Raw genomic sequence first — 22,199 nt, forward strand, 5'->3', positions numbered from 1 at the left:
GAAAACCAATGTGTCTGTTGCTAGGACTTCAGCATAAAAAATCTATGTATTGTTGTTTACAAGTATTTCAGTACAGAAAACCAATGTGCTGTTGATTGCTAGGACATTGTTATAGAAAATGAAAATGTTGATTGCTGGGACTTCACTATAGAAAACACACTGAATTATGGTATAACAGCATACCAACACAATAATGGCTAAATGGTACTGATCAAAAGTAACTCTAAAAATGTTAATATATTGAATTGCACAAACCTTTAGGACCATAAAAAGTGCTTGCAAGAAAATATAACATATAAGTACAATAAAATAAAAGATTTAAAGGTATTTCTATTTTATTATGTAATGTCGGTCATATCTAATTATCAAATGGCATCATTTCAAGTGGTTAGAAGCCAACAACATGTCTGTTATACTAATTTAAAACTTGAAAACTGTTTTAAGTCATTACAAGGCAAAACATACACAAACACTGATAATCTGAGCTGTTGTAAGCAAAATATAAAAAGACAGTAAATCTGTCTTAATTATGCATGTTTATAATATTTTCTCCCACCTGTTAGTTATCATGACATTTCAATCCAACTGTTTTTCTATTTTTCCCAACAGATATAAAGCCAAATGTAAAAGCTAACTGCTGCAAAAGTAGACATAAAAAATGTCTTTTTAACTGATGTATCTAAAAGATCAATCTCATTATTTAAATGTTAGTTTTCGGATCTGTTGTGCTGATAAATGTCTAAACGTTATTAATTTAGCTGGCCATGTTACTTATACCAGCTGTTTTTTCAATACAAAGTCATGACAAGTTGTACATCTTTGCTCAGTAACATTTTATACTTACACGAAGCTGCAGCTCTATTGATCGAGACAGTTGTGCAACATTCTGACCTTTTGGTAGGGGTGCCGAGGTAGGCCTACCAATAGATCTGTTTACTGCCGGCTTTCCTGGACTGACCTCCATAGGTGTTGAGGTAGGCCTACCAATAGATCTGTTTATTGCAGGCTTTCCTGGACTGACCTCCATATCACTTAAATACACAAGATATGAAACATTTATTTTACGGCTGTTAAAAGCCTTGTCCAACATTTTGTTTTACTTAACTTCAGCATACCTTGGAGAAATAGAAGTGTTTCTTTTATGAACTTTTCCAAGAATCTTACCAAAGCAGCTGTGTTAAAATGATTTTGATCTAGAAATCTGTGCATATAAAAGATGTATTGATGCCCTTCCCAACACTGACATCCAACATGCAGCTTGAGTGCCTTGGGAAGGTCCTTGATGGTAATAACTGCTCCAGGGGCAAATGTCAGTGTGTAATGACTACCTGAGGGTCAAATATCAGCTGGGTAGGTCCCTGAGGGTAATGACTGAACCAGGGACAGTGTCAGTTGGTTAGATTCCAATGGGTAATGACTGTCCTAAGACAAATGTTAGTTGTGTGGGTTCCAATGGGCAATGACTGTTTTGGGGGCAGATATCAGTTGACAGGTCCCTTAGGGTCATCACTGCATCATGACCAAACATTAGTTGGTCATATACACTTGTCATGTTATGTTCATGAAGTATGGTTACTGGGAATGGATCTCAGTTTGTACATGGTTTTAGGGTGGGGATCTTAGTATGCATATGGTTATAGGGTTGGAAATCTCAGTATGCACAAGGTTATAGGGTGACCTCAGTAAGCATTTAAATATGGTTACAGGTGTCAGGATCTCAATAATTATGTACATAGTTACAGGGTGGGATATCAATAAGTCTGTACATGGTTATAGGGTGGATCTCAGTAAGTATGTACATGGTTATAGGGTGGGATTTCAGTATGCATGTATATAGCTATTGGGACGGGCATCTCAATAAGTACATGGCTATAGAGTGGTGACCTTGGTATGTATGTACATAGTTATAGGGTGGTGATATCAGTAAGTACTTGGTTACAGGGTGGGATCCCAGTAAGAATGTATATAGTTACTGGGATGGAGATCTCAGTAAGTACATGGTTACAGGGTGGGATCCCAGTATGTATGTATATAGCTATTGGGATGGGGATCTCAATAAGTACATGGCTATAGAGTGGTGACCTTGGTATGTATGTACATAGTTATAGGGTGGTGATCTCAATAAGTACTTGGTTACAGGGTGGGATCCCAGTAAGAATGTATATAGTTACTGGGATGGAGATCTCAATAAGTACATGATTGGTTATAGGGTGGAGATCTCAGTATGTACATGGTTACAGGGTGTGACCTCAGTAAGTATATACATACATATAAAGTGGTGATCTCAGTATTTACATGGTTATAAGGTGGGATCTCAGGATGCAAATAATTATTGGGATGGGGATGTCAGTATGTACATGGTTATAGGGTGTGATCTCAGTAAGTATATACATAGTTATAAGGTGGTGATCTCAGTATGTACACAGTTATAAGGTGGGATCTCACTGAATATATACATAGTTGTAAAGTGATGATCTAATAATATACTTGGTTATAAGGTGTAAACTCAATAAGCATGTAATAGGGCTGGGGATCTCAGTACACCGCTCCCTCGATAACTCGCACCCGGATAACTTGTGATCCTGTTTATAACGAGGTGTCCATCTTGGCTCCCGATTTTTTCCAGAGAAAATGTATTTAAAATATCTTTAAAATATGCTGAACATGAAAAAATTACGATAAGAATAGATAAATTAAACCTTGATGCATTGCTCGTTTTATCATCGAAAATGGTGATTAATGCCCGTAAAAATATAATCCATATTTTGAAATTGGCAAGTTCTAAAGAAGAATTAATTTCAGAGATCTCGAAAACGCTTAATTATGCGTATTTGGACGCCAATGTTTTGATCTGGGACACACAAAATCACTGAGGCAGGAGTCCTCCGTACGCATGTAATAGGTGCGCGGGAAAATTCAAAGATTTGCCGGTCCTGTTTCAGCCACCTGGTTTGTGGGAAAATGTGTTGATCACTTAACTGTGCTGATATTTACAATGACAGAATTCAGTGACTGAAAGACTCTTTGATGTATTGCTGCCATTTTATAAGAGTACATTAAAAAAAAAAAAGAACATAATGCAACAGCTAGGCGGCTAATTCAAAGGCTTTGACTGATGGCCGAGTGAGAAAATGTACTGATGTTTAGTAACTGAATTCAGAGGCAGAAAGACCCAGTTTTAAAATCCTAGCGAGACCTCTGTTTAAAGATATCATATATTATGTAAGTTTTTATGATAAATAGTTGTCAGTATACTGTAAATAAACAGTCTGGTGAAATAGCGATCAATGAAAACTTCTGGTAAATGCTAACAGGTGGCAACAGAGAATGAAATAAACACCAATTAAACGTCTTCCTGTGTGAAAGTCACGTTCTAATCCTTTAATTCAGTTTCAGTGTAAACATTATAATCACAACATATTCTGTTCATTGAAAACATGAAAAGAGTCAATCGACCGTCACATCGAAACCCATGAGTACTTCTGTGAGAACCTAATTACATGTACATGCCGGCTTTGTTTTGATCAACAACTCGGGGAAGTGTTTGTTGCATAAAAAAAAAATCGATTACAAGAGACCTCGGGTGCTGGATTAAGGGTCTTGGAGCTGCCTTTGACGTAAAGCAAAACAGTAATAGAGACAACGATGATGATAGTGACTTCGAATGTTTCAGTGAAACTGATATCATTAATGCCGAGGCTGTTTGGGAGAAATTCGTACAGACTCATGGTCCTGAGATGGGCATTTCTCTTGATGATATGGAGGAGTGGATTTGTGCTGACAATGATTGCCCCACAGCCGAATACATGTCAGATGAAACTATAATTATTTCTATAGTGAACAAATTTGCAGCAGAAGACGATTCTAACTGGAGTAACACAAGTGTTGAAAGTGATGCAGATGCAGATGTTGCACCCCCCACCCCTCTGCACAGGAAGCAATCAAATATTTTGATATTGTCATAAGGTGGCTGGAGACCCAAAATGTTGACTATGTAAAGCTCATGCAGTTGAGAAATCTGAGGGATTTTCTCGGCAGCAGAGAAATCAAGAAGTAACACACACAAAAAAAAATAACTGATTTTTTTCAAAAAGTGAATTGATAGTTGTCAAGCGTGGCACAAACGGCAAGTATTAACTTGTTCTAATTTACGTTGTTTTAAATTTGTAGACCAATTAAATATGTTCATACTGATTAACCCTTGTTTTTTTTGTTTTCCATTTTACTTCTATCGCATTCAAATCTATCTATCTATCGTTCAATCGACACTGTTTCTCGAAAAGAGTCAATCTTTTTGTATATAAAAAAACGTCTAATTTGGATCAAACAATAAAACTAGAATGTATCCAATTCAACATAAAAATTAGTGACGTAGTACACAATGTGTGAAGTGGTACACATGTTAAGCGAACGGAAACCACATGGAATAATGTTTTCGATGATTGCCTCAATACACTGTAATTTATCCTGAAATTAATGTTGTCCTATGAGGAAATAATAAAGTACACCGTTATGAAGAGATATTTATTAATAGTTAATCTCAGAATGATTATAAAGTGAGTATTCAACAGTATAATCTGCCTACCCCCCCCCTTATTTCTCCGTTATGTCATCAATCACTTTATTGGTTTGGGGCTTATTGTATAGGTCCCTCGATAACTCGCGCCTCACTTATAGTGCGATCGATGTTTCTGGACCCCGATGTGCGCGAGTTATCGAGGGAGTGGGTGTATGTACATGGTTACAGGGTGTGATCTCAGTAAGTATGTACATGATTATAATGTGGTGATTTCAGCAGTTTTCAAGTTATGAACCATGGGATAAATAGCCCTGGAGTGTCAAGAAGGACCCTGGAGAAAATGTCAATGGTCTTTACAAATTTTTCTTTTTATGCTTAGTAAGTGCACAGACCCTAAAAAAAATAATTTTATGAAATATGCATTTTACTGAAATTTCCAGTGATGTCTGTGTTTTATCTATCCTCTGACTTATTACCACTTATGGTCTCAGAAATGCCTTCTGACTCTGAATTGATTGCTTTCACCAATAAATTCCATATCATTTTCACTCTTTTGGAATGAATCAGAAATACATTTACTGAGGTCAGGTATTTTGTTTTCAAGAGTGTTAAAAGGAGAAAATGATACTTTCATAAACTGACTGATTAAAAAAGTGTGATTTATTGAAATAGACAATGCATAAAATGAACGAGACAGCCATCAAATTTACAACAAAAAATACAAGTAAATTAAGTAGAAAATTATAGCTGTTGAGTATTCAAAGGCAAATTCTATTTCTTATTTGGTTTCTTTAAGAAAAGATTGCACAGAAGTTTCTACATCATGGTCCAGGGGGTTGGGAAAATCTTAAGGACATAATGGGGGAGAAGAGGCAAGTGTAACATGTACTGACACATGGGTCACTAACCAAACATCTACACATTCTCAGGCATATCATACAACAACTCAGGAGTTATTTTGAACTTGTCTAAAATTGCCGCGCCCGTCCCCCCCCCCCCGAGGTGAGATTAAAATTCCATAAGTGCAGGCATAATATATACCCTTGTGCTATCTTTAACTCCAGTTTCATACTTCTAGCCTTAATGGTGTAGGAGAGTCCAAGATCATTACACATGTATAACCATATGCTTGCATATGAAGAAATGGGATAATTATATGATTATATAAAAAGGACTTGTTTTTTATTTACATAAAATGAAAGAAAAACTAATTACAGCATTAAACAAGAGTTCTTTTAAGAGAAAGACACTCTACTGGTAAAAAATAATTCAAGATAAAACCATTTCTTCTTTTTAATTGCTGACTATTGAAACCTCTGATATTTTTTACCAACTCAAGAATTCAAAATATGGTAACAAAACTATCTTATTCATGTGAGTTGACATGTTATTTTCCTCACTACTCTATCATAGTTGAATAATTCACTTTACTTGTCTGACTTTATCTTACGATACACATGTTAGTGCCATTTTAATTACCTGCCATGTCATCTATCAGAAATTATAAAAACTGTAGTCATTACCAGTGTGAGAAAACTTAAAATGCTCCAAAAGAGAAAAAGCACAAGTAAAACTCAGCTTTGTACATTCTCCAAAAAGAGTGTGCTCCCTAGCAACAAAAATGGATAGGAAAAAGAAATGAACAAATACAGCCAGAACTCGCATCCTACACACAGATCAATTTGATGATCCTGAACCATGCCCTAAAAGGATGTTTAAAAGGCATGTTAAATCCTTATATTTGAAAACAGCTCACATGTCACATTCCTCAAATTAGCAGGCAATGGCAGGACTATATAAAAATAAGCATTAATATTGGTGTTCTAACCAATAAATACCCATTTTGTGATAAAGGCACTTGCAGAATAAATAAAACAAGTTTTTATATCCTGATTCCACTGATCAACATAAAACATTCTGAATCATCTGGACTTCTGGACCAACCATAACCTCGTATCTAATTAAATACTGTACATCACTATCAACAACTCACCAATCAAAATCCATAATTCTGGAAAAGCATTATTTAAATATCTTACCTTAAAGAGTCATCCCAGTCATTGTCATCATCATCCTCATCGGCATTTTTACTTTTCAATGGCTTGGAGACAACTGTCTTGACTTGTGGTTGAGATCGAGGAATGGTTGAGGCTGAAGCATTCAAGTTGATTGACTGCCCCGAGAGCACTGACCTTGCAGGAGAGACTACCACTGGCCTGACCTGTGGGACCTGAATTGTATTTGTAAAATGGTCAATTTTGGTGTTTATGAACAGAAAAGCAATACTGAGCTCTAAGGTTCATTCCAAATACAGAATTATGGAACGACCATGGTAGGTATCATTCAAAGGGAAAAAATTTATACATTTTTTACATTCAAAAGTTAAAACTTTTGGGACTTGATTTAATTCCAGTTTTGAGATTTTTGGTTTACAGAGTGGATTGCAGACTGATGTAAATAAATATCTTTTCTTTATATATAAGTAGTTACACAAGCAGATCATTATCGATGCCACCTTAAATTTAGGATGAAAAAACAATATTTTTAAAACAAAATATTGTAATGTGATTAAAAGTAAATTTGTTAAAGTGTCCATGTGTGATAATTTGTAAGGAAAGCTCTTATGTGACTTGAAAGAGAGAATGTAATTATGATAGAATATCTGAGACTCTGTGCGTTCATGTGTAAGCAAGAGTACAAGAAATAAAAAAGCTATTTGCTGTTTTAACATTTAATAGAAAATTAGCTGAAAAACATACATTCCTTCTGAATAGTATTTTCTCAGTCTCTTCTGTCAAAGTAAAATTGATACTGCATGCCTGGTTGTTAAAACCTGGATACTTAACTATCTTTTTAATATCTCTTCTGAAACCTTAACATAAAGCCCCAACTTTTTTTCCCCACAACAATATAACATTTATATATAGACAATGACGAACCTGACATGACAAATGGTCATGTCATAAGAGGCATTACTATCTTATTTGTCATGCCAGAGCGGTTCCCAACAAAATTATAAAATGCTAGACTTGTCCTGTAATTTTCACAAGTTTTGAAGCCTTCATACAAATATACATACATATTCTCCTCTGGCATACATAAACACACATAATACAATTAATGTACATGCAAAGAGAATTAAAAAAATAAAAAATCGGTGAAAATTATGCAAAAGATCTGAGTATAATTGCTTGTAAGACTCGTAACATTTTAATTTTTTTCTAGTTTGCACATGAATATGCTTCATGTTTTTTGTTTAATAGATCAAAAAATGGTTCTTTAGGAATTTTGAATAAACAGGCAAGTGTGCTTTATTATTTCCCATCTATTTTTCTGTCTTTTCAAAACAACAGTCTCTCTCTCTCTCCTTCTTACAATTCAAATTACTACAAAAGTAAGTACCATTCTTGAAACAATGTGTTGAGTTGATAGTGAATATTGGAAAAGCATACAATGCTTATTAGTTCTGAGCAGGGACTACGAGACATATGGTGTAGTAAAAAGTAAATGCATATAACCCCAAAGTCTTGTTCTCTTTCACAATTACATTTTTATACCATGTTACTTATAATGATTGAATATAGTGTAGCATGTTATTTTCTAACATAGACAGAGGCATCACACTGTGCAAAAGATTCATGTAAATGTTTTGGTAGGGTAGCGACCAAAACATGGATGCAAATGAGAATCAATTTTTTGCAGAATACTTCGTTTTGGCAAATACATTCACTTTACTTTTTACCTTCATCTGTATGATTCATTTTATTCATGCTTCAAATTCCAGATGAGTCAAATATGGTAACTATAATTAGAGACATTTAAACACATTTGCAATGTGTATCCCTGATATAATAAACTACATACCTAAAAATGTTTATTTTGTGTCTTTCTAAACATCAGCCTTATAATCACCTATAACCATGTCTATCTTTTATGAATTCTCTCTCTTTCTCATACACAAGAATGAAATGCAGAATAAGTCCCTCACTGCAAACAAATAAACAAATCCAAAACATCTATACAGCTTGTTTAATCTCGTATAGTTTAATTACTTCAAATACAAAACAAATCACAACTTCAGACAAGTCAATCACTAATCGGTTTTTAGCAAACACTGAAGTAGCTGTCACATTCTTTGATAACCTTCATTTCTGAAAAGAATGTGAAAAGTTCTAATAAACATTTTACTTAAAAAGAAAAATCTCCCTGTATAAAATGTTAAGATTGAAATAGTTTCAATATTCTGTACATGCAGTAGTTTTCTTCTGATGGAAACAACTTAGGAAATCAAAATTCCTCCAGATTCATTTCAACATTTTATGATCACATCTGAAATGCATCCATTAATGCAGGGTTGAACTTAGTAAGTTTTGGCACTTTCCCCCAATAAAGTTGAAAAACGGAAGCCAATTGGAAAAAAGGGTATGATTGTGTCTTGGTTGGGGCCTCTCAATAAGGCATACAAAATATCCCCCCACCAAAAAAAAATAAAGCAGAACAAGACTGAGTGGTATGATGTATCCCTTTTTGAACTGTGGTAAAATATAAAAATGAAAATGTTCTCTTTCTTTAGCACATGTTTCAAAGTTTTTTTTCACACCTGCCAGTAAAGAAAATGTATCCAGTCCCCATTTCCAGCACAGTCAGCCATTCATGTGTCCATCCTTAAGTTTTGAAACAGCACTGAATTTTTTAACTTTTCTGTTGTATGAAAGTTCAAATGAAATGAAGAATCTCCAAACAACATCCAGTACGTATCTGTTCTTTGAAAGCATGACATGGAGTCAACATACAACATAATGCTTTACATCATGGATTATGTACAGTATTAATAACATTAGTGACTATGTCAATCATATGGAGTCAGCATACAACATCATAATGCTTTACATCATGGATTATGTACAGTATTAATAACATTAGTGACTATGTCAATCATATGGAGTCAACATACAACATAATGCTTTACATCATGGATTATGTACAGTATTAATAACATTAGTGACTATGTCAATCAATCAAATTCATCAACGGTGCAAAACAGCATAGTTTAAGATCTACTGATGCAAAATATAATGGCAGTCCAACAATATAAGCCATTGACCCTGATATGTATGGGGGGGGGGTGCATCTTAATGCGTAATAATCAATGCATTGGAGCTCTGATCCGAGAGCATCACCTAGACAAATGGAAGCCAAATTTTCAAAACAGCTTTATTCATACCACATTTATAGTGATGCCTTTTTCTTTGCTGAGTAGATTCAGGTACAATCTATTGGTTGCATTTTTCAAACTCTATTGGGGGCCCAGAGTGGCCAAGAGGTCTAAAGTGCTCTCCATTATGGTTCATTGCCATCTCACTTCTGTCTGCATGGGTTTGAGTCTCGGATTGGGCCAATGTGGGTATGTGAGAAAGCTTTCATGTAGCTTCTCGTGGGTTCTTTCCGGGGTTTTCCCAGGTTTTTCCTCCACCATTAATACTGGCCACCATGCATAGCCTATCGTGTGCTGAAAAATGGGGTTAAACCCTACAACAACAACAAACTCTATTGACTGCCATGATAGATCTTGCTGAAGAACTATAGTACCTATGAAATGCCATTTGAACTAGGGGTTCAATTTCATTAACAAACTGAATAAGTCTAATCACATTCAGCCTAATATGACTAGACACAATTTGCTTCATTAAAGAAATTTAAATCGTAATTCAATCCAATATGGCATTTCATGGCTACCATTACTCTTCAACCAAATGAAATAATGGTCCACAAAAGCAAAAGTGTACATGAGCAAAACGGGAAATTTTAAACAGATCTTGGTAATAAACTGCACAAGTCATGAAGATGTGTGCCCATGTATTACCCATGTATTACCCAAATGATCCCATTGACATATCACCCTCTGCAAGACAATCAAAAGATGATCTATTCTAAAACAAAAATCATTTATACAGGAACAAAAATTACACGAATGTTAAAGAACCTTTTTAATCTGAAATTTCTGTTTACCAAAGTTATCTGACCTTTTTAAAAGCTGGCTCATCATCAGAGTCCTCTTCATCATCATCTGAGTCCCACTGTGTACTTGTGTACTCTGCACTAGATCCCGTTTTACGGAGTGGGCTTTCTGCTCGACCTGGGCTAGCAATGCGAAGTTTAGGACTTTGAGAGCGAGGCACTGGTTTAGGAGGAGAGCTCTGAATGGTGCGTTTCTGTGGCTGTGCTGGTGAGGGACGGGGCTGGGGGCTGGGAGCTTCACGTTTAGGGGAGGAGCCTGCAGAGGGATTGGTTAGGTGTCCACTGCTACCAAAACCCGAGGTTGACATGGTCTGCTGACTACCTGAGACTGGCCTTATGGAAGGTGGGCGAGCTGAATTACACAAATTAACACAAGATATTACTAACATACTGTTTCAGTATCATCTCATTTTTTGCCAGCAATAAAATAACATGATATTGCAAGAAATATGAAGAAGAAAAAAATTCACTCCAGAAAATACCAGAGCCTAATCCACAAACAGCTCACAACTTCAAAACCATGCGCTGGAAGAGAAGCCACCAGGTGATTAAAAAACCAATGATATTAGGTAGTAAATTAGAAATTAATCTGTCTTTTGGTGGGAAAAAGAAATTTATATGAACTTCCTAAATTGATCAGCAAAAGACTGATATTAGGAAGGTCTTTCCATTACGTACATCCCCAAAAAAATCCATATATTTATTGATATTAGAATGACAAATTAAAAATGTTTCTAATAAACTTACCTGAAGCTGTAACTGGAGATTTCTTGAGAGCTTTCAATTTCTCTTTTGCCTGTTGAGCAGCATACTGATCAAACTGCTTTCGAAATTCAGGAAACACTGGATACTTCTGCAAAACAAATTATATACACACCAAAGCCTATTTTTATATCACAAATAAAGAAACAGTGCCAGCTTTTTAGTCATCTGTAATGTGTAAATAAAAAAAATCAATGTAAATTTCCCTGAATATTTAACATTGTTTGAATATTTAAAAATATGTGTCATAAATGCTTATTTTCCATAACAAAAATTGTCAGATTGGTTTGTCATCAGTGTCTGCATAAGAAATCAAAGAAGATGTTTCTGGGGTGTCAATGTTCTGAAATAACAACCACGTGACTGAAGAGCAATGATGAAACCAATAATGAATTGCCTAAAGCCAAACTGACAGGGATGCCAAACCCAATACAAACATCAAGATGAGTGAAATCTGGAACTAAATCTTGTCAAGAATGAACACAAGCATCATGAAAAACTGCTTTCTTTCTCTACTGAAAAGGATACTGAGCAAAAAAATGTAGCCACATATTTTAGAAAACATTAAATGTTTAGGTAAGAGTTGAATGTGTATAATCAAGTGTCAATCTGAACTAACCTGAATCAAAGTCTGTCTTCTATTATTCATATGTTCTAATTTGCTCTGCAGCACCTCATCTGGTATTCCTCTTGTACCCTAGATAAGAAAAACAGCATTGTCTATATTTAGGAATTAGTAAATCCTTCACTTGCGGACTTCAAAACAGCATTGTCTATATTTAGGAATTTGTAAATCCTTCACTTGCAGACTTCAAAACAGCATTGTCTATATTTAGGAATTTGTAAATCCTTCACTTGTGGACTTCAAAACAACATTGTCTATATTTAGGAATTTGTAAATCCTTCACTTGCAGACTTCAAAACAACATCGTCTATATTTAGGAATTAGTAAATCCTTCACTTGCGGACTTCAAAACAGCATTGTCTATATTTAGGAATTTGTAAATCCTTCACTTACGGACTTCAAAACAACATTGTCTATATTTAGAAATTAGTAAATCCTTCACTTGCGGACTTCAAAACAGCAATGTCTATATTTAGGAATTTGTAAATCCTTCACTTGCGGACTTCAAAACAAATACAAAGCTACTGATTACAACTAAACATTGTCAGAAATGTATGGTCATTAACAAAGATTATATCTTTATGTCAGTGTTTGATGTGCACAGAAATATATGGTCATTAACAAGGATTATATCTTTATGTCAGTGTTTGATGTGCACAGAAATGTATGGTCATTAACAAGGATTATATCTTTATGTCAGTGTTTGATGTGCACAGAAATGTATGGTCATTTACAAGGATTATATCTTTATGTCAGTGTTTGATGTGCACAGAAATGTATGGTCATTAACAAGGATTATATCTTTATGTCAGTGTTTGATGTGCACAGAAATGTATGGTCATTAACAAGGATTATATCTTTATGTCAGTGTTTGATGTGCACAGAAATGTATGGTCATTAACAAGGATTGTATCTTTATGTCAGTGTTTGATGTGCACAGAAATGTATGGTCATTTACAAGGATTATATCTTTATGTCAGTGTTTGATGTGCACAGAAATGTATGGTCATTAACAAGGATTATATCTTTATGTCAGTGTTTGATGTGCACAGAAATGTACGGTCATTAACAAGTATTATAGTGTGACCCCGCTATAACATGGTAGTTGGAACCCATAAAAAATTACATTATATTCCGAACCGTCAGCTGAAGAAAATGTACCCCTCCCAAGAAATAAAATTGGGGGGAGTGTGGGTAATAAATGTGGGCAGTAAAATACATGCTTTGTCGGAACAGTTACTATCTTGAATTGATGCATATTAAATGAGAAATACACCTGTAGTGAAAACAGAGAAGACATAATAATCTTTTTTATTTAGAGAATCATGAATGGTACATATACGTGAATCCTATTTATATATAAATGTCTAATGTATAGTACATGTTGCTCAACGCGAGCGAGATGTTGAGAAGAATAAAAATAATCTAAAGGAAAAAATCATACAGAGTGAAAAAATACCTTAGATTACCCCCATGACCCATTCTGACATAGGACCCTCTCTATCATAATATATATGTATATATTATAGAGAGGGTCCCATGTCAGAACGGGTCATGGGGGTAATCTAAGGTATTTTTGTCACTCTTTATAATTTTTTTCCTTCAGATTATTATATTTTTTTTCTCAGCATCAAGCTTGCGTCGAGCACCTGTGATGTATAGCATGAACAGACCATATACTCACCTGCGAACCTCATCATATATATTGAATCCACAATACACGTGATTCCATTAAAAATATGCACACACAGCTTTAAAATATTCATTAATTTTGTAACAGGTCATATTGGTCTGAATTCTGTGGAAAAACATAGCACAATCACCTAACGAATGACGAAGCACATTTACTTTAAAGTATGTTCCAAGTCGGTAAAAGTTAGTTTGCGTTTTAAGCCGCCGTTATAAACTCTTTTTCCTACAAAAAGAAAACTGTTACAGCACAGTTAACGTGTTCCAGTCACGTTGGAAAATGCAAAAATCCATCAGATTCCATCACTTTTATTTAAGTTTGGTACTGACTTCCTTTCAGGAAAAGTTCTTTGCTGTTATTGAAAGATTGTAGTCGGCTTTCTTTGATGAAGGGTGCATGCAATATTGAAGTCACCGCTAAAACAGCTTTGGAGAACCAAACAAATGCCCATTTCTTTTTTGTGGCGGCAACATCAAATAATTGTATTCCAAAATTGAGATGTATTTTTTCCATTTGCTGAGCATGTTTTCATAACAGTCGGTGCTTCAAAGGTAATCTGTTTCCTTTGAAATTTCAGCAAACTATTTTATCTGGGTACATTTTTAAAAAAGGAACTGGCCATCATTTCAACTAGTTAGTGTCCCTCCATGCCTGCTGAATAAACCAATAAGTATGATTTTTTTTGTTTTTTTGTTTTACATTTGTGGAGCAGTGTGATGCTGCCTTCCACGCATGCGTCTGAAAATTAGCAAAGTGTCAACGGGCGATAGAGAAGCAGGTGTTCTGATGAAAGGGATTTTTACAGAAAACGTGAGTGTTCTGAAGGATTTAATTATGAGTAAAGCAAAGAGGAATTTTACTTACCATCCACATACAAATGTCAGTCTTTGTAAATATATTAATTACCAGCGAGCAGCCAAAAATCCGATGAAAGATATATTATGAGACAATGCCTCGTCCGGTTGATCTCCGTTACCAGAAATGTCAACAACAAAAAAGTGGATATTTCACAACACACAGAACTCATGCCAGATGTCAGGATAAGCGGATTATGATATAACAATGCACTGTTTAGATGGTTTGTCAGTATGGACAAAGAATTTGTTTATGTAACAATAGATAAATTTCAGTGCATTTTATATCCAGTTTGTGGCTTCCTTTCATGGGGCCTCTGAATTTTTGCACTCAAAAACAAATGGTATAAAAAGTTTAAACAGCCAACAATGTCGCCAACAAATAAAAACAGCCATATGGCATGTTTTGCAGCCAATAAGGAAAAACAATCCAAGTTTGCGACATTGACGAAGACCTCTGCGATCCCAGAATAAACTTTTATGTGTTTTTTCTTCTTCTTACTTTTAAAAAGAAGAAAAATACTTTTTCGTGTACGAGACAAATACATATAAAATTTAAGGAGCAAAGCCATGATCGTCTTGCATTATTCATACGCGACCTCTTCCCCAAAATGATAAGCAACTTTTTACGTTTTTTTCATACTTTTTAAGAATTTATTTTGTGCACAAGAAAAATACATGTATATGAAATTTCGGGAGCCACGCCACGACCATGTTATATCCAAATTCATGTTATAACGGAGCACGCTATAGCGGGGGCACACTGTTATCTTTATGTCAGTGTTTGATGTGCACAGAAATCTATGGTCATTAACAAGGATTATATCTTTATGTCAGTGTTTGATGTGTACAGATTGACAATTGCTAATCAGAATTTCTTTTGAAAGTCTTATGAAATTAAGATATAATTAAGTTAAATATACATATAAAATTGCACATTTGGGCAGACACCTAATTGAATTTCCAAAAGACTGATGCTAATATTTGGCCAAATTACTACATGTCTGTGGCAATATCAGCATATCACACTCACAACCTGTAAATGATGTATCCACAACAAAACTTTTTAAAGCAATTACAATAAAATGCAACGCAGCTTATTTTTTAGAAAAAAGTTTCCTTTTTGGCTGCACAACATAACAATATGGGACTAATGAGACCATCTCATTTACATCCATTAGTACCTGTAGGCAACAGTGATACAATCAAAAAACGGTTTAGGTGCTTTTCTGAAAAATTACATCTTTTCTGTAACCCAGTCAGCAACAATTGTTTAAATACAGTATTTAATTTATGAACACACATAGGCTGGTTCCACAGCTCACAGATTAGTTGCATGTCACCATTAAATAAATAAAAAATTATGTGGTTTAAAAACTGATCATATATTTTCCCTAATTTTTAGCACTTCCTAATGTAACAATGTGATTATTATGTTGTCAGCATTTAAATATCAATGCTTAGATTTGCAAAAGATTTGCTCCTTTTTATATTTCTTCAACTCTCCTGTCAGTTGACATACATATGAAGTCCCATTGCCAATCTATGATAAATCCGGAATAATTGGCATGGACTGGTGCATGCTGTTTTTTGATGACCTTGGATGGTGAACAAATGATGTATTTTGATGCTGACAAGTGGAATAGATGACAACAGTATACATCTTCTTGGATGGCATGTACATATTTTACAAGTGTTACTATTTCAGTGATCCGTTTCACCCACTTCCCTTACCCTTGCAATGCCAATCTTTTCCAAGTTTTCCTCCAACACTTCTGCTAACTGATCTCTCATGATTTTCAGTGTTGGGTTCTTCCTCAGTTGGTCCAGGAATTGGGTTGTCTGTAGTGTCAACTCTCCACTAGTTCTGAAAAAGAAGATTGAACAATTTATTTTTCTGATGTTTTGATGCATATTAAATAAAAGGAAACCTTAATCAAAGAACCTTATTATATTCTCTAAAAACAAAAGTTAAATATAGATCCTGCAAAAGATGGACTTAAAAAAAAAAATCCTGCAAAAACACAGCTATATAAAAATGGACTGATCTCACAAGCAAAAAAAATTTGGAGAACCATGTCTCTTTGGAATACTACTCAAAGTCAGAAAAAAGTCTAACCATGAGTATAGCAAATGACACCAACCTCATGACTTTTCCTTAATAATGAAGCTAATATTTAAACTAGAGATTTGGCTATTATACGGTAAGGTGTTGACCTGGGTAAAGTTTCAGTAACATATCTGTAACCTTAACCTTCAAGCAGGGGTGTGATCTGAATATGCAAGATGTCAAGTTAAACACATTTGTGGAAATAGGTCACACATTTATATTTTACATTCCTGTGACCTTGATCTGACGCAGAGACTTGGCTATGGTATATGATGTACTGTCAGAGTATATAACTGGTCAAAGTTACAATAACATAATTTCATCAGTTCAAAAGGTGTTTCATTTAAATAATTTCAGCAGTTCAAAAGGTGTTTCATTCAAATAATTTCAGCAGTTCAAAAGGTGTTTCATTCAAATAATTTCAGAGCAGTTCAAAAGGTGTTTCATTCAAATAATTTTAGAGGTCCACCAGCTATATCCAGAACAAGGATACACAATACAAAATGAGATTTTTTCCTGCCATTATCCTGACCTTGTGACTGGGTGCTGGCCATGGCATGTGGCACACTGTCTAGCCATGCTATATACATGGACAAAGTGTACAGAACATTTTTTTCAACCACTACAAAGTTATGGACCAGACAAGCAAATATTATTGAATGGATTTAAAGATATTTACAAGGATAAACAGTGGCATCAAATAATATGCCAGACTCAAAATGGGTGTAAAAAATAGGATCCATACCAAATTAGGATAATTAATAAAAAATCTATTTATAATTTTTTTTTGATCAACCAAGAAGTTAAATAAATTGAACTTTACATAAGGATCAATGAATTGTCGGTAACACACTAACTTTACACCTCTGCATTTCCAAGTCTGATTTCCATTTCCAAAATATGTAACCTGCATAAGAATGGGGTTGCCTTTAAAAGGTCAGTGGTTTCCTGCAAATTATCTTTTTTTCCCCCTCAATTTTTTAAATGTGAATACAAGAATGATCAAAAACATGCTTAAAATCGTAAGAAAATGCAGTAGAATGGACGTTAAGTAAAAATTAAATTGATTCATTTGTGGGCTCAAATTAAATTGATGAATGAAATTAAACTTTAAATATGAAAAGAAAGTGAAAAATCCTAACAACTTAACAAAGTTCATGCAAAAGAAAAATATCAAAATGGACTAGTAAAAAACATCATAAACAGTCAGTTCACTTTTACCTGAAGAGAAAAATATTTTTGTGGATCTCCTAGATGCCACAGATATAAAGAACTTGTGAACAATGGTCATCTGTAAATACAACAGGATCTCCTTTCCCATTCACCAAAACCATAAATGTGATGAACAATAAAAAATTTATTTTCTGCAAATCCATAAAATTTGGCGTAATAATTTACATTTATATGATTGTGTAGAATTTAGAGACCATCATGTGGTAAGCATACAAATAAGAAATAACTCTTTAGGGAATCAATACAATGTAAAATTTCTTACCCAAGAGTGCTATAAGGTGTCCTAGGTCCAGTGAAACTTCCAGTACCTGTTCCTGTGCCCACTTTAAAAGAAACAAATTACATAAATATAATTTTTTTCCAAGTCCATAATGTTTGTAGAATCATGAAAAAACATAAAATGATGTAAAAAAACATAAACTGGTTTGTTAAATGTCCAATAAATTAAAGTTTCCCCTTCATCTGCAGAATTCGTTTATATCTATATAATATACATAAATTTGTCATACTATAATTACAAATTGATAATGGTGCTAAAACTTTTATGTAACTACTAATAGTAAAAGACAGAAAAAACAAATAACAAAGAATAACAAAGACAAAGATTTACATTTAGTAATGCTGTATAAATTTAACTAAAGTAATCACAAGCTGAAATATTAATCTTTATTGTCAGATTAAAGCAAAGATATCACCGCTCACAAATCTGTTAAAACGATTAACACCATTAATAAGACTTGTCTGAATGTTTTTCCAATAGTATTTGTAATCTATATCAATAACTGATGGCAGGCATGCTGAAATTATCAAATAAATAATGATAATTTATGGTTTTTATATGTGAAGAAAAATTTAGAAGACTGTACATGTTCCATCCTCTTCATCACTAGGTTCCATGGACAACATCTTAACCGATGTTTCAGCTTTGGTAACAGACTTGGCTCTGAGATCTGGCTCAGCTGCAGCAGTAGCTGAGGATTGCTGGAAACAAGATGAGAGATCTATACAGTTTTCTTTTAAGATAACTAGAGATGGCAGCAATGACAATTATGTAGACTTTCATCTCATCAATTCACCCCATCCCAGCCTTAAAGACCCCAGGGCTGCATCTATAATCCGGATCCTTCATCGTCCCATCAATCCACCCCATTCCAGTCCTAAAGACCCCAGAGCTGTATCTACAATCAAAATCTTTTATTGTCCCATCAATCCACCCTTTTCCAGCCCTAAAGACCCTAGAGCCCCAAACCTTCACTGTCTCATCAATCCACCCTATTCCAATCCTAAAGACCCTATAGCCCCAAACCTTCACTGTCTCATCAATCCACCCTTGAGCCCCAAACCTTCACTGTCTCATCAATCCACACTAAAGCTCCAAACCTTCACCCTATTCCAGCCCCAAAGACTATAGAGCTGCATCTATAATCCCAAACCTTCGCTGTCCAATCAATCCACCGAAGACCCTGCAGCTGCATCTATAATCCCAAAACTTCATTTTCATTGCTCTCTCAGTCAACCTTGATGTTGCATAAATAAATGACTGACATATAGAAGGGAAGACGAAACTGATGTTACAAAGAGATCTGTCTGACTAACAGACAGAATGAAAGATGGAATTCATGTTATAAAGAGAATTAACTGAAAGACAGATGGAAAGACATAAAATTAATGTTACAAAGAGAAATGACTGACAGATAGACGGAAAGATAACATTTATGTAGAGGAGTGACTGACAAACAGATGGAAGAATGGAGTTAATGTTATAAAGAGAACTGACTGACAAACAGAAGGAAAGAATTCATATTACAAAGAGAATGGGCTAACAGACATGAAGACAGAATTCATGCAACAAAAAGAACTGACTGAAAGACAGTAAGATGGAACTCATATTGCACATACAACTGACCAACAGACAGAAAGGAAGATGGAATTCATGTTACACAGACAACTGACTAACATACAGAAAGTTGGAATTCGTTACATAGACAACTGACTGACAGACAGAAAGTTGGAATTTGTTACATAGACAACTTAATGACAGACAGAAAGATGGAATTCATGTTACACAGAAAACTGACTGACAGACAGAAAGATGGAATTCATGTTACATAGACAACTGACTTAACAGACAGAAAGTTGGAATTCATGTTACTTAGACAACTGACTGACAGACAGAAAGAAAGATAGAATTCATGTTACACAGACAACTGACTAACATACAGAAAGTTGGAATTCGTTACATAGACAACTGACTGACAGACAGAAAGTTGGAATTCATGTTACTTAGACAACTGACTGACAGACAGAAAGATGGAATTCATGTTATCACAACTGTACTGTATTTACATAGGGATTATTCTAGGTTATCACAACCATACTTTATTTACATAAGGATTAGTCTAGCATACCACAACCATACTGTATTTACATAGGGATTATTCTAGGATATTACAACCATACTGTATTTACATAAGGATTAGTCTAGCATACCACAACCATACTGTATTTACATAGGGATTATTCTAGCATACCACAACCATACTGTATTTACATAAGGATTATTCTAGCATACCACAACCATACTGTATTTACATAGGGATTATTCTAGCTTATCACAACCATACTGTATTTACATAGGGATTATTCTAGCTTATCACAACCATACTGTATTTACATAGGGATTATTCTAGGTTATCACAACCATACTTTATTTACATAAGGATTAGTCTAGCATACCACAACCATACTGTATTTACATAGGGATTATTCTAGCATACCACAACTATACTGTATTTACATAAGGATTATTCTAGCATACCACAACCATACTGTATTTACATAGGGATTATTCTAGCTTATCACAACCATACTGTATTTACATAGGGATTATTCTAGGTTATCACAACCATACTTTATTTACATAAGGATTAGTCTAGCATACCACAACCATACTGTATTTACATAAGGATTATTCTAGCATACCACAACCATACTGTATTTACATAGGGATTATTCTAGCTTATCACAACCATACTGTATTTACATAGGGATTATTCTAGCTTATCACAACCATACTTTATTTAGATAAAGATTATTCTAGGATATCACTATTATACCGCATAGGAATTATTCTAGGATATCACAATCATACTGTATTTACATAGGGATTATTCCTGGAAATCACAATTATACTGTGTTAATAGTGATTATTCTAGGATACAAACTACTATTTAAAAAAAGGGAAACTAAAAAACAATAAACCGCTTAAAACTGTGAATTCTGCATGATGTTATATACATGTGGTATTATGGAACTACCTATTTTGGACTGGTGTATATATTCTGTTCTTGAGTAGCAGTAAATAATTTGTACTTACTAGATGGAATAACTAGATGATGTCTCCATTGTAAATCATCTATAAACCTTATACTCATATACAGAAACAATTGCAAATATATGCATACTTATATTTGTAGCCTTCTAACACAAATTGGTATTGAAAGACACTAAAAGTTGTCACTTTATTTTTAAGTATATCTGCTGTTTGTTTCAACATCTTTGTTAACTTTCTCAAGCAAATCCTGGTCAAATATGACTTGACTTCTGATTGGAAACCATTCAGTTGCTTTGTTATAAAAGAACTATCAGTGTATCCCCCAGTTGAGGGTAAAAGAAACCCATTGTCAAAACTGGAGGTCAAATAACAAGTGTGGAGGTCAAAAATGTACTGACAAATTTTCACCTCACCCATACTTTTTCATTGTACACATTTATCCAAAATCAAAAAAGCTAATGATTAATCTTCTTTCTAATAAGTTACATTTGAACTTTAAGATCTTTCTTTTATTGCAGCAAGTTAAAAACCAACAAAATCTGTAGTGACCCCCCCAAAACTTTGTAAGCCAAATAAGGCATTTGTCCCTGCAAGCTTACTGATTTCTTTGTTGTGAAAGAATGCCTTGGGTGACAATGTGTTCTCCAGATATCTTGTGGCGAACAAGGGCAGATTTTTTAAGAAAAATTCTTAAACCCTGCCATGAAAGGATTATTCACTTTTGCAGCCTCTGCAATCATGCGATCATAAGTCATACTGGTAATCCTAACGGATGTGCCATATTCCAGTCAAGAGAATTATTTTCTTCATTTTTCATTAAAGTCAGATCCACAGTTACTCTTCTGTGTTCTGCTTCTTTCACTTTCTTCGCTAATGATTCTTAGTCCACACTATTTTAATCTGGTGATCACTTTCTCGTGCAACAAGCATTGATGTTAAACATCTGGATGACATCTTGGTGAGCTTGATGGAATTGCGGAGAGCTTGCGAGGTTAGGGGAACCTACTCCATCATAACATTGGCTATGCTAGTCTGGTTCAATGTTTCATATGCT

The 22,199-nt window shown here is 34.5% G+C and overlaps 1 protein-coding gene across 1 annotated transcript in view; it reads right to left on the bottom strand.

The window, feature by feature from the left end:
- LOC149799300 (cilium assembly protein DZIP1-like) overlaps positions 1-22,199 on the bottom strand; it is an 89,037-nt gene that overhangs the window by 17,668 nt on the left and 49,170 nt on the right. Inside the window, exons 12-19 of the mRNA XM_089958609.1 lie at positions 18,678-18,792; positions 18,074-18,134; positions 16,203-16,335; positions 11,919-11,996; positions 11,285-11,390; positions 10,543-10,889; positions 6,559-6,749; positions 845-1,031 (exon numbers count right to left, since the gene is read on the bottom strand). Coding sequence (XP_089814735.1) covers positions 845-1,031; positions 6,559-6,749; positions 10,543-10,889; positions 11,285-11,390; positions 11,919-11,996; positions 16,203-16,335; positions 18,074-18,134; positions 18,678-18,792 — 1,218 coding nt within the window. The remainder of the gene's footprint in view (positions 1-844; positions 1,032-6,558; positions 6,750-10,542; positions 10,890-11,284; positions 11,391-11,918; positions 11,997-16,202; positions 16,336-18,073; positions 18,135-18,677; positions 18,793-22,199) is intronic.

The sequence above is a fragment of the Sinohyriopsis cumingii genome, chromosome 5, assembly GCF_028554795.1.
Source record: "Sinohyriopsis cumingii isolate HCF-2022 chromosome 5, ASM2855479v2, whole genome shotgun sequence".
In the NCBI taxonomy this organism is placed as follows: Eukaryota; Metazoa; Mollusca; class Bivalvia; order Unionida; family Unionidae; genus Sinohyriopsis; species Sinohyriopsis cumingii.